At 38.6% G+C, this 13,822-nt stretch overlaps 1 protein-coding gene across 1 annotated transcript in view; it reads right to left on the reverse strand.

The window, feature by feature from the left end:
- Positions 1–13,822, reverse strand: part of LOC117299601 (DNA-binding protein RFX6-like) — a 44,489-nt gene extending 30,667 nt beyond the window's left edge. The window contains exons 1-6 of the mRNA XM_033783149.1: positions 13,810–13,822; positions 13,277–13,472; positions 12,186–12,309; positions 7,541–7,602; positions 5,055–5,132; positions 1,772–1,799 (exon numbers count right to left, since the gene is read on the reverse strand). Coding sequence (XP_033639040.1) covers positions 1,772–1,799; positions 5,055–5,132; positions 7,541–7,602; positions 12,186–12,309; positions 13,277–13,472; positions 13,810–13,822 — 501 coding nt within the window. The remainder of the gene's footprint in view (positions 1–1,771; positions 1,800–5,054; positions 5,133–7,540; positions 7,603–12,185; positions 12,310–13,276; positions 13,473–13,809) is intronic.

Raw genomic sequence — 13,822 nt, forward strand, 5'->3', positions numbered from 1 at the left:
ACACACCTAAATGCATGTATTGCATGTTGGCAATTTGTTTTATTTCCATAGTTGTAGGCTCGTTTTGAAAATTAAAAAAAAAAAAAAAAAAAAAAAAGACGAACGGCATTTTGTAAAAAAAAAAAAAACGCAGCGGTTCTTTGCACCAAGTCTATATTATGCAATTATTTGATCGTCCGTCCCCATCCACCACCTGACCACCATCGACGTCAAACTGTCGAGGCTTAGATCACTTAGATGAAGTTGCACCTCTCTCATGTAACTATTATAGAGTACTTGCAACATAGCCCTAACAAGCATAGTGTGCAAACGGACTTCATGTAGCTACTGGCAAAAGTGTATAACAATGGTGAGGACATCGACTACACCATAAGGCAGCCGTGTCTAGACTAAAACAGTCCCTAGCAACCGAACCAAAGTAACATCATGACGACATGACAGTCTCAGGTAAAGAACTCGACATGATGACTGTAGATCAGTATAAATGCTACATAGAAACGCGTCGAGATCAACTTGACGAGTTCGGGGCAACTTGGGCCACTTGACTTGATCAGACCGAGCTAAGGAATCTTGCTCGTGTTTAAGCTCCCGTATTGGGTATGTTGATACCCAGTAACCCATAATTGCCCAAGTAAATTAAAGCAATATACATAATACCAGGTAAATACACCCGGGATACCAATAAATGTCATGACTAGTATTATGGTGAACGTCAGGACAAGGTAGTATCATAGGATAGCTGAGTAATGTCGACCCGAAATGAGAACTTCATTGTGATTTCCGCAGTGCTGCCACATTGCAAGGGGTGTTTTAATTAATGCTTCATTCATTATGATGCGGAATTATGACAATAATGAAGGGCTATGTTTAAGCCTACTTAGGTTTCGCTCTTTTTTTAAAGTATTTTTCTTTCACAATAGAAGGATTCCATTCTTTAGACGAGCATTCTGATACAGCAGGGGAAAAATCAAGTTATCATGATAGTAATGAACCGTGTAAACTGTACACGGGTTTGTTTTGTTTGTCAAACGGAAACCTTCAAAGGGAGAGCATTTTGGCAACAAAATGATGCAACGATCTATGGCTGATAGCCCTGCTCTTTTTAGTTGCTTGGTTTAGTTTAATTCTCCTCATCGCAATATAATTTTGGGATTCACGAAAGTTCTTCCAGTCCAAATCAATGCTTTGCTAACAACCTTGCCGTATCCATTGTTCCTGCTCTACATTTAAAGGAACACTTTGCCTTGGATCGGTCGAGTTGGTCTTAATTGTAACCGTTTGTTATAAAATGCATTTGGTTCGAAAGATGTTGTAAAAGTAGAATACAATGATCTATACAAACTTGCCTCGAAATTGCGTGGTTTTCGTTTTACTTTGCAAACTAACACGGTCGGCCATTATAATAGCCGACCGTGTTTGTCGACGAGGTAAAGGAAAACCACTCAATTTCGAGGCAAATTTGTGTGGATCATTGTATTCTACTTTTACAACCTCTTCTAACTATATGCATCTCATATCAAACGGTTACAAACGGTATAGACCAACTCGTCCGATCCAAGGCAACGTGTTCCTTCAAACTCTACTCAACTATGAATGACCATGAGGAGTTATTACCAACTATTTCTCTAATAACATGGATAATCAGACACCAAGTAGTTCTTTCTTTCTTATGATTGTTTATGTTTTCCACTGCTGAAGTTTGATGAGCCTTTTTGCTCCCAAATTCTCTTTGTGTAGGAGTTTGAAATAAAACAACTGAATTATTACATACCTCATTATTGAGTCTTGCACCGGAGAACCTGCACAAAGCATAGAAGTTAATACAAATTAAATTAATTATTTATGTTATTATCTGTATGTTTTGTGATAATTTCGATGTTAAAACATTTTTCTATTTGATAATTTTAAAGCTCACGCCAGATTACCTTTTGAGAATTAGTAAATTATATATAAACAAATGTAAGAAATGGGTCTTTTTTATGCCCGTATTCAGGAATGATTTAGGGAGAGATGAGGGGATGATTTAGGGAAAGTGAGTTGGATGCAGGGGAGCATTAAAGGGAGGGTACACGTGTGGTAATCGTCAAAGACCAGTCTTCTTACTTGGTGTATCCCATCATAAGCATAAAATAACAAGCCTGTGAAAATTTGGGCTCAATTGGTCATCGAAGTTACGAGAAAATGATGAAAGAAAAAACACTCTTGTTGGACGAATTTGTGTGCTTTCAGATAATTGACTTCTAGCTAGAAGTCTTTTATTAGTTTAGTGAGAAATTACCTCTTTCTGAAAAACTACGTCACTTCAGAGGGAGACGTTTCTCACAATGTTTTATACTATTAACAGCTCTCCAATGCTCGTTACCAAGTCGGTTTTTAAGTTAATATTTGTTTTGGTGTAAATACCAAACGTGTACCTTCCTTTTAAGAGGATGTCCTTCAGAAGTTGGACATTATGTGAAAATAAGTCTCAATTCATTCAATTCGATGCTCTATGATATTAGTATAAAGTATTCTGAAACAAAACTCAAATACAGCTTTGTAATTATTTTTTCTGCAATGCTCAAGTGGCATATAACGGCATTGTGTACATCTTGGTATGTTATTTTATGTTAACATGTCATAGTTAAAAAAAAAACCATTTTGCTTGTAGCGTTATTCGTTGCACAGTTACGATTCCGGGTTTGTTATTTTTTTGTTTTATTTTCGGAGGACTTGCTGTTCCATGTTTTTTTGCGGAATTAGGCCTTTATTTTGTTTATTGTTATGTATACATTTGATATTAGTATGCTTTAAGGGGGTGTGATTTGTTTCATGAGTTCACTTTACATGCTGAGTCAATTGAGTCTTTTCTGCAGGTTTGGTTCATATTACTGTGATATCGCTTCATTGTTTGTTGTGATATGGGCTCCCCAGCATCACGCCATTCATGCACAGGGACATTGTCAGCATGAAGTCTAAAACTCAACCGTCGCAGTCCTTCATAAATTTACCCTTTATCACCGAGTCAATATTGACAACGGCCGCTCCAACCCATCTCAGATTTCAAATAAGCCGATTACACCATCTTTCCCATATTTGTTCAATCAAGCAATGACGTATCATTTATCATCATGGATGCCTTTTTCATGGCTGGATATTGTCCTGTTTTTATCTGTATGGTATATCAGGCACACAGCACGAGTCGTAGTAGAGCTGGCTTCATGTCAAACCCATCTAATTCACAAACTTTCTTCTTAATCAGTGTCACAAAGCGTAGTTCACTTCTTCAGGTAATTTCAAACTTATTTTAAACTTACCTTAATTTATATTGAAGTTGAATATATCAACAACCTCCTATAAATAAAGGTATTTCGAGGTAAAATAGATTGTAACATTACAGCATTATCTTTTTGAAAAGTATGCAGTCAAAAATAAATTTAGCATGTTGTGAATCTTGGATTGGATTGCACAACATGAAATCTTCCATCTCAACAATGGCGGCTCTTTCTTTGTATTGTTCTGTACATGATGTGATGGAGTTTCTTACTCTCTATCCCTAGTGGTGACTAACTGCTATCCCTAGTGGTGACTGACTGCTATTCCTAGTGGTGACTGACTGCTATCCCTAGTGGTGACTGACTGCTATCCCTAGTGGTGACTGACTGCTATCCCTAGTGGTGACTGAATGCTTTCCCTAGTGGTGACTGACCTCTATTCCTAGTGGTGACTGACTGCTATCCCTAGTGGTGACTTACTGCTATCCCTAGTGGTGACTGACTGATGTATCTTTTGGTGACTGAATGCTATCCCTAGTGGTGACTGACTGCTATCCCTAGTGGTGACTGACTGCTATCCCTAGTGGTGACTTATTATTATCCCTTGTGGTGACTGACTGCTATCCCTAGTGGTGACTGACTGACTGACTGCTATCCCTAGTGGTGACTTACTGCTATCCCTAGTGGTGACTGACTGACTGACTGCTATCCCTAGTGGTGACTTACTGCTATCCCTAGTGGTGACTGACTGCTATCCCTAGTGGTGATTTACTGCTTTCCCTGGTGGTGACTGTCTACTATTCCTAGTGGTGACTGACTGCTATCCCTAGTGGTGACTTACTGCTTTCCCTAGTGGTGACTTACTGCTTTCCCTAGTGGTGACTGACTACTATTCCTAGTGGTGACTGACTGCTATCCCTAGTGGTGACTGACTGCTATCCCTAGTGGTGACTGACTGCTATCCCTAGTGGTGACTTATTATTATCCCTTGTGGTGACTGACTGCTATCCCTAGTGGTGACTGACTGACTGACTGCTATCCCTAGTGGTGACTTACTGCTATCCCTAGTGGTGACTGACTGCTATTCCTAGTGGTGATTTACTGCTTTCCCTAGTGGTGACTGACTACTATCCCTAGTGGTGACTGACTGCTATCCCTAGTGGTGACTTACTGCTTTCCCTAGTGGTGACTTACTGCTTTCCCTAGTGGTGACTGACTACTATTCCTAGTGGTGACTGACTGCTATCCCTAGTGGTGACTGACTGCTATCCCTAGTGGTGACTGACTGCAATGCCTAGTGGTGACTGACTGCTATCCCTAGTGGTGACTAACTGCTATCCCTAGAGGTGACTGACTACTATCCCTTGTTGTGACTGACTGCTATCCCTAGTGGTGACTGACTGCTATCCCTTGTGGTGACTGACTGCTATCCCTAGTGGTGACTAACTGCTATCCCTAGTGGTGACTAACTGCTATCCCTAGAGGTGACTGACTGCTATCCCTAGTGGCGACTAACTGCTATCCCTAGTGGTGACTAACTGCTATCCATTGTGGTGACTAACTGCTATCCATTGTGGTGACTAACTGCTATCCATTGTGGTGACTAACTGCTATCCCTTGTGGTGACTGACTGCTATCCCTAGTGGTGACTAACTGCTATCCCTAGTAGTGACTAACTGCTATCCCTAGTGGTGACTGACTACTATCCCTGGTGGTGACTAATTGCTATCCCTAGTGTTGACTAACAGCTATCCCTTGTGGTGACTGACTGCAATATTTAGTGGTGACTTACTGACTTACCTTGTGAGTCCTTTACCGGAGTACACGGAATGGTAGTAAGCGCTTGTCTCTTTAATCCCAATGCCGTAATAATGATATCTGGTTGGAAATGGTACAAAACATGTCATTCAGACAAATAATACGAGGCGGACTGTTTGTCAAATATGATACACATTTCCCGTGTCATTGAAAATTTATCACTTCAATGAGGTAAGACGGTCAAGACATACCGGCTAAAGTGGCATATAAATGCGACTACATACATGAAGTATTGTTTGAAGCTTTTTATGGTGTGGATACATAGGAAGAAACTATAAATAAATAGTATTATTGCAGGTACAAATGTGTCAGATGCAATTGTGTCCGCCAGCGTCCGGGCAAATTTGATGATATACACTTCAAAAACTGAGGTGTTTGAATTGACACACATCTCCCATAAAATTTTGTTGGTGTTAATTTAACACTCTATGATGTTAATTTGGATTCGTTCTTGGGTATCAATGTGGCAACACGTGTGCGTGGTGTACATGTTAGCACCACAGTTTTGTTTCAGTGTTGTTGTTACAACAAAAACCAGAATCAACGCTTTTAGTTTTAGTCAATAATTTGAATAAACTCCCGATTCACATCTGCACCATATACGTTTATTTTGGTCATTGCTGGCTCTAAGTGTGCGTAAAACGGCACCATATCTCAGTAAATCTTAGCCACACAGAAAGGGTCCGTCATTATGGGTTTATTCCCTTATAGTGCGGAAGTGCACAGTGGTTGTGATCTTTGCACAGCCGTTGAGCATGCTATATAAATGACCGGTCAATATAAACGGGTTGGCTAGAGCTAATACATGGTTAATGGTATCTCATACTCCCGATACTGTCTCATTTATCAATAACGGTAAACACAGACTAACGTACATAACAGAAAACAAACTACAGTGTTGCCAAAACTGGATCGGTTGGTTTAAACCTCTTCGGTAAAGAGTACCATCTCTTAATGGAACACGTTGCCTTTGATCGGTCGAGTTGGTCTTTGAAAAGCGTTTGTAACCGTTTGTTATAAAATGCATATGGTGCGAAAGACGTTTAAAAAGTAGAATAAAATGATCCACGCACATTTGGCTCGAAATTGCGTGGTTTTCATTTTACTTTGCGAACTAACTAAGGCCATTTATGGGAGTCAAACATTTGACTCCCAGAAATTTTTCGACCGTGTTTGTCGCCGAGGTAAAAGGAAAACCACGCAATTTCGAGTGATAATTGTGTGGATCATTATATTCTACTTTTAAAATATCTTTCTAACCATATGCATTTTATAACAAACGGTTACAAACGCTTTTCAAAGACCAACTCGACCGATCCAAGGCAACGTGTTCCTTTAATATTTACTACTATTAAATCCCCACGTTTTCGTAACATTCCTGTCAAGTCGGCCTAATGTGAAATAATTATTGGATTCGGCCAATGATTTCACGCCCAGTTACACGCTCAGTAACTGGAAAAATAAAACATCAAATAATTTCGTTTAGGGTGAGTCAAGTACAAGATATCGCGTAGATATACGTTTTCACATATGGAAGTTTAACCCTCAGTAAAGCAAACAAAACAATTAATTTGGTGATTTTGGCATGGACGAATACATTTAAACCCGTTTTTGGGGGGTGATTAATTGAAGAAAACTTTTGGGGTTTTGTATGGACCACAAAAGGACCCTGCTCTTTGACTTATCAAATACAACATGTTTCTAACAGGTTGTGTAAAGTACAGGAAACCCATGCCCTATGGCCTCATTCAATTCTGAATCTTTACCAAACATGTTCTGAAGTGTAGCTCTTCAACTATACATAATAATAAATGTGTATATGGTGAAATCCTTATAACGAATCGCAAGAAGAGTGATTGGTAAAAACTGTCAAACAGTTTTACTTTTGCTCTGATGATACTAAAGAAATACATGACACTAAAAATAAAGTACAATCACTGTTTGAGTAGTGTTAAAATGTTCAAATTGGGCTTGAATGAAGCCGTCCATTGACACAGGCTTGCCACACGACCACAAAGACGTGCATGTAGGCCTACTACGTCTTTGCTTATTACAATTTCATTGTTTCATAACAATCAAGCAGTAAAATGTCCTCAAAGGGAAGGTACACGTTTGGTAATTACTCAAAACAAATATTAACTGAAAAACTGACTTGTATAGAGCATTGGAAAGCATAAAACATTGTGGGAAACGACTCCCTCTGAAGAAACGTAGTTGTTGAGGAAGAGGTAATTTCTCACTAAAATAATAAAAGTCTTCTCGCTAGAAGTATTTTATTCCTATCTGAAAGCACACAAATTCGTCCAACAAGGGTGTTTTTTCTTTCATAATTTTCTCGCAACTTCGATGACCGATTTTATGGTTATGATGGGATACACCAAGTGTTAATACCGGTCTTTGACAATTACCAAAGGTGTCCAGTGTCTTATGAGGTGAATATTGCTGTCTGTATCAGCTTGTATACTTACTTTGAATGACCACGTGTTCCAAGACGTCTCGTTGTAAGATGGGGAAACTTCTGGCGAATCGTCTGGCAAAGACAAGAAAATGAAAGGAAAGATAAAACGACGCGGCAGAGTAGCATTTTACTTCGCGTTACTACGAAAGTATGAGTACACTACGAACATTTCTTGTCTTAAGTAAAGAATTGTATTATTTTCTTCACCGAGGATCGAATCGTTTAACTTGTCCTTGTATGATCTCGTTAATCAGGCGGTTACAGTGGTTTGAAAGTACCCCATATGCTCAAGTTTACATGATTGTCAAATTAAATGGAACACAGTTGGTTGTACACATCTATTCAGAACAATTGGTAGCATTGGTAGAAGTGATAAAGTACTGTCTCGGTTTCTCCTCTGAAGTCAGTGCTCACTCGCAAGCTTCGTCTCAACATCACATCAGTAGATAACACTCGCTGCATTCCCAGAGAGGGCAGCATTCTTAAAGACTGATCGCGGAAATGCGATTTTCTTGTTTCTTCTCTTAGTAAACAATCAGCAAATCAGCTGCTTATATTTACTATAAAAAGGCTGTTTAATGTGTAGCAGTGTATGAGCTGACTTGATTAGCATGATAACGTCAGTATTTAATTCATTGCTTTCTGATTGTTTACTAATTCATACCAAGCCTTATGAGCAATATTATTCGATTCTGGAATACCGTGTCAGTCGCGAAATTAGAGTTGGAAGACAATATCATCATTGCCTATCTTACCAGAACCATTGACAATAAAGTTATTTTTTGCTTTGTCCATTTCGTAACTGAACCAAATAATTTGAATTGGTTTTCCCCATGTATGTTACATTATTGTTATGTTGAATTTTTTGAAAACTTGGGAGATGGTAACAATGCTAACTTCTAAAAGAAGACACCTATCTGTTCTTCTGTTGAGCTCTTATAGAGTTCGTATGGTTTTGACGTGGGGGGGGGGACCACGACACTTTAGGTGCTTTCAAAAATTGTGTCTGAAATGTTTAAGTGTCGCAGGGAGATGACCAACGTTACTGCAAGGTAGCTATATCGGCAAGGGCTGGTATGTTGTTCCGGAGGTTGAAGGTTCATATTCCGCTCTAGTTATTTGGTCTTTTTTTACCCCCAACAATTTAACTAAGTTTACCAAGTCAGTTTCTTTTGTGCAGTTATACTTGATATAAAAATACTATCTACTTTTAACTATAGTGCATAACAAAATTCACTACACACAATCCTCGATGCGGTGAAAAGAAGGATTGCCGTGTACGGAAACACATTTCCCCCGCATTGGGAAACACAATAAGACACATTGCAATCGGTCTTTTACTGTTTTATTGCCCAATTTATGGTGCTACCGACTTGTCAGTCATGACAGGTCAAAGAACTTGTGGAGAAGCAAAAGTAAGCATTTTCTGTTAACAACATGATTGATTGATGTTTCATCCAAAAATAATTTACTACAGTTAATGCGAATACAATGTGTTAGTTTGTGAAAGGGCCTGTCACATAACACCATGGCGTATCGCCTGAACGTATATGCCGACGTATGGGCCTACACAAAATAGTTCGAAAACTGTCAAAGTCCAGAATGTCCAACTTCCCAACGCATTGAATCGGAAAAATGTACGTGTCCTTAGCCTATTCATTCGAATTATTTGATAGAGTATTACAAACTAAAATTATGTATGTTACACGATCGCCATATAAGTTGTACAGAAGGTGGTTACGTCAGAATACGTCGAGACTCGTTGATTATACGTCAGGCGTAGGTTAGACATACGGCACAAATTAATACGTAATCGTCTCTTCAGCCGACAATCAACGTATATCAACCTACGAGTAACGTACCTCTACCGTACGTCAGCGTATGTTAACGTATGTCTAAAGTTCTTTGAACTTACGAGCAACTTACCAGAACGTATTATGATCAGTACGCAGAGACATTTTAAATATGCTCAATGTTTGTTTCGTGGTAGATTTATCGGATGTTCGGGAAAAGAACTGTCCTGCTTTTTAACTACTTCCTGGGCGGAAGGTACACAAAATTGGCTGGGACCTACTACTTTAGCTTATAGGATCATAATTATCTGCACTACCGCGGAGATAGTTCTTGAATTGGTCTCAACGTTTCGACTAGTTTGTTCTAGTCATCATCATGAGACTGTGATCTTTACCTCATAAAGATTTGTTTGTCTGTTTCATCATGTTAAATGCTTTCTCTGTCAACCAACCCCATATTATTTTAAGTTTGTTGTATCTGTGACGGGCTTAAACAAGGACACAAACTAACAAAACAACTACCTACTCTATAGCAAGCCACGCTCTTACAGCAACTTAGATAGACAAATTTAATAAAGAAGTCAAGCGCATTTTTATTTTGTATCTCAACACTAAAAAAACAATAACCAAAAACTAAAAACCAAGTAGCCCTCTGCCCTATAAAAAAAACCCGGTTTTAAACAAGTAACAAACAAAACAGATGAGTGTTACTTCAGTGTAAGCAAGCACTCCAAGTTACGAGTATGGGGAAACATTCGCACACAACAAACCATAGAGTACAGTAACTCCGTCTTGATGCATTTGACGTAACCGGCGATAGATTGAAGCGCGTCTTCTTATCTTCTGACAAGGCGGTAACAAACACAGATCAAACTGATCATTAGAATAGACCTCAGTACAACGGATAATCACATTGAATCATTAGATAAGGGTAATAAACCGTATTCCGCTACACATCCATCTACGTCATGCTATTGATATTATTATCTATGTAAGCTACAATACATGGTGTACATTCGGCTTCCATTATGATGCCAGCTTGTAGAATGATAGTTAAATCCTTTGTTGTGCCGCTATTGTTTGTCTACTGTCAGAGCAGACGTAATACTTCCCCTAATGACCAGTACAGAGGCTTAACTTATCTGAATGAATACAGATAAGTGCTCAATTTGGTCTGTATGCACCAAAAGCACCCCAACAATAGCACTGGGACACGTTGAATCGGCGGCTTTGTTTTCCACTAGACACTATTGCTAAATATCTTGTAGTTTTAGCTGCGGCTCGGTTATTGCTTCCAATATTCAGATTTGTGCATTAATCTTACTTGGACACACATGGGGCCGGCTGCATGTTTCTCTCGTATTATTTTGTTTTACCAAAGCATCATTGATATGGCACAGTTTGTTGTTAATTAGGATCCCCTTTCTTACAGCCATTATACACTTTTGGAACGAAAATTAAAAGTTCACATATTTACAAATAACTTACAGGGTTTACAGAAGGTAATGGTGAAAGACTTCTCTTGAAATATTATTCCATGAAATGCTTTACTCTTTGAGAAAACATTAAAACAATTATCAATTCTCGATATCGAGAATTACGGATTTATTGTAAACACATGTCATGACACGGCGAAACGTGCGGTAACAAGGGTGGGTTTTCCCGTTATTTTTCCCAGACTCCGATGACTGACTGAGCCTCAATTTTCACAGGTTTGATATTTTGTACATAAGTTGTGATACATGAAGTGTGGGCCTTTTGGACAATAATGTTTACCGAAAGTGTTCAATGGCTTTAATGATGATACAGAACCAGTGTATCGTTTATTTCGAAGATTCTGTTCATTTTAATATTGTACTGACGAGTAGTAAAACTCTCATCATGTAATAAAACATAGGCACGTCATAAACATGTGCTTTACATTAATTGAGTCTTCCAGGAAAAGATCAATCAGGACTAGACAGAGGCGAAGCTGGAAACACACATCTTGTTTGGATAGATTTTGAAACATTAAAAAACGAGGTGTTGCAACTCGAAAAACGGACTCATTACAAGTAAAGTCCGGAACAGTATCATTTTCAATGAACGGATGGTTTCCCGACGTAGTTAAATGTTAACCTGGTAGTTGGATTAAAAACGTGTATACACAAACGAATAACTTTTTGTTCACTGATAAAATAATAACGTTTGCGGACTACAGTTAAGGTCAGAGCATGGAATTGTCTGAACGAAATTATGTAATACTAAATTGTCACAGTTCGTTAAAGGCAGTGGACACTATTGGTAATTACTCAAAATAATTAGTAGCATAAAACATTACTTGTTAACGAGTAATGAGGAGAGGTTGATAGTATAAAACGTGAGAAACGGCTCCCTCTGAAATAACGTAGAAGATTTAGAATTTGATGTCTCGAAATCAAGCATCTGAAAACACACGACTTCGTGTAACAAGGGTGTCTTTCATTATTATCTCCCCACTTCGACTATCGATTAGGCTCAACTTTTCACAGGTTTGTTACATTATGAATATGTTGAGATACAGCAAGTGAGAAGCCTGGCCTTTAACAATAACCAATATTGTCCAGTGTCTTTAATCATTATTGTATTATTTCTGTATGTATCCTATTTTAATTTTTTTGTCTGTCTGCTAAAGCCTTCATATCTTAGATTCGCGATACCGGTCGAGTAGACCATCCCCTTCCATTTTAAGAACAGCCAGCATTGAAAGGATAGCAAATACTGCAATCAAACTATGAGATACAGCAGGAAATGACAGTAATGTCTGGAACATTGTGTCCTCTCAGAATAATCTTTCAATACAAAGTAAGTCCCACCATAGAGTAAGGACAGAGACCAGCTTACCTTGCCAAATGTAGCTGCACAAGCTGGTTCTAGGTTTTCCTTTCTACAGAAGTCCAGATAATGTGCGTAGAGAATACAACGAGGCAGACACACGCCTTCACACATGCAATAGTTCTCCTCCAACCTGTTGGCATTTACAAGTAAATAGGTACCATTCATGAGACTGCACTGAGTGGCGAGTAGTCTATGGCCCTTTTCGAAACGACGGCTTCGGTTTTGGATTCGGCTCTGGCTAGCTTGGCCTCACCTGTTGTTTTGACAATTTGCTCGTGTTTTGCGTATAAGCGCTCGGGGCTTCAGACGATGGAATGGCGCCTGAGGCCGAATCCAAAGCCGAAGCCGTGGTTTCGAAAAGGGCCTATGATGGTCACATTGCTTGACAAACAGAGGTCCGTTCGTTGTTACTCGATAAAGGCACTTGACACTATTGGCAATTACTCAAAATAATTGCTAGCATAAAAACTTTCTTGGCAACGAGCAGTGGAGAGGTACTGGTGCTTTTTGTTGGGCATCTGACAGGATACAATTTTTTACAATAAGGGTGGTTTTTCTTCTTTCATTGTTCTCTTGCAACTTCGATGAGTCCAAATTTTCACAGATGTGTTATTTTATGCATATGCTGGGATACACCAAGTAAAAGTACTGGACATTTTATCAAAGGTGTCCAGAGTTTTGAAGGAGGAATGTTAATCACTAAAGTTTCATTGTCTTGGTCTGTGTAAAAGGAGCTTCATTCCTCAATATAATGTTGACCTTACAGGTGCAATGATGATAATTTTGTCAATACAGAGCGGCGGTTGTTATTGCATTTGTCTTAATGGGGTTATTATTAATTACTGTCCCCTCTTTCGAAAATGGTCAGTGGCCTGACGTTTGGACCCTATAGCAGAATCTTTCTCAAAGGCTATTTATTATTATGGTTTGACAAAGATGGGTATCGGTGCACTTACCAGTGTAATGTTAATGAGGTTTGTTTCTTGAGTATCGGTGCACTTACCAGTGTAATGTTAATGAGGTTTGTTTCTTGAGTATCGGTGCACTTACCAGTGTAATGTTAATGAGGTTTGTTTCTTGAGTATCGGTGCACTTACCAGTGTAATGTTAATGAGGTTTGTTTCTTCTTATCTTTCATCATTTGAGCTACAGATCGTTTGGGTTGATGGGTTGAGGAGATGTCTCCTTTGATGGTCTTGAGGTCATTGTCATTCTCAGATTCATCTTCATCTTCCTCTGACTCCTCTGATTGGAATGCATCTTCGTCATCTTCAGTTAGTATTGGTGTTAATTCTACAATCAACAATTGTTACATAATGAAATGTTACAAATGACTTCCAGTGTAAGCATATAAGGCTAATTTGATTAAAAATACAACATTTTTTGGGACAATATTCGGACCTGTAACCTTCTCTACTAACGTGTCCGCGCTCTTTTCCTGGTTTATTATAGGATGTTAACGACATTATTATCGTAGGAAGTATTTGTATTTGTAATAATAATGATGACTATGAAAACTTTTGGCAACTTCACTGAAAACATCTAGTAGTCAATTTGGAGAAAAAATTAGTCAACTACGCAATAAAAATTAGTCTTTCCATTCATGACTAATTTTTCAATCCGAACTAACTAATAGGAAACAT

Source organism: Asterias rubens, chromosome 14 (assembly GCF_902459465.1).
Source record: "Asterias rubens chromosome 14, eAstRub1.3, whole genome shotgun sequence".
NCBI lineage: Eukaryota > Metazoa > Echinodermata > Asteroidea > Forcipulatida > Asteriidae > Asterias > Asterias rubens.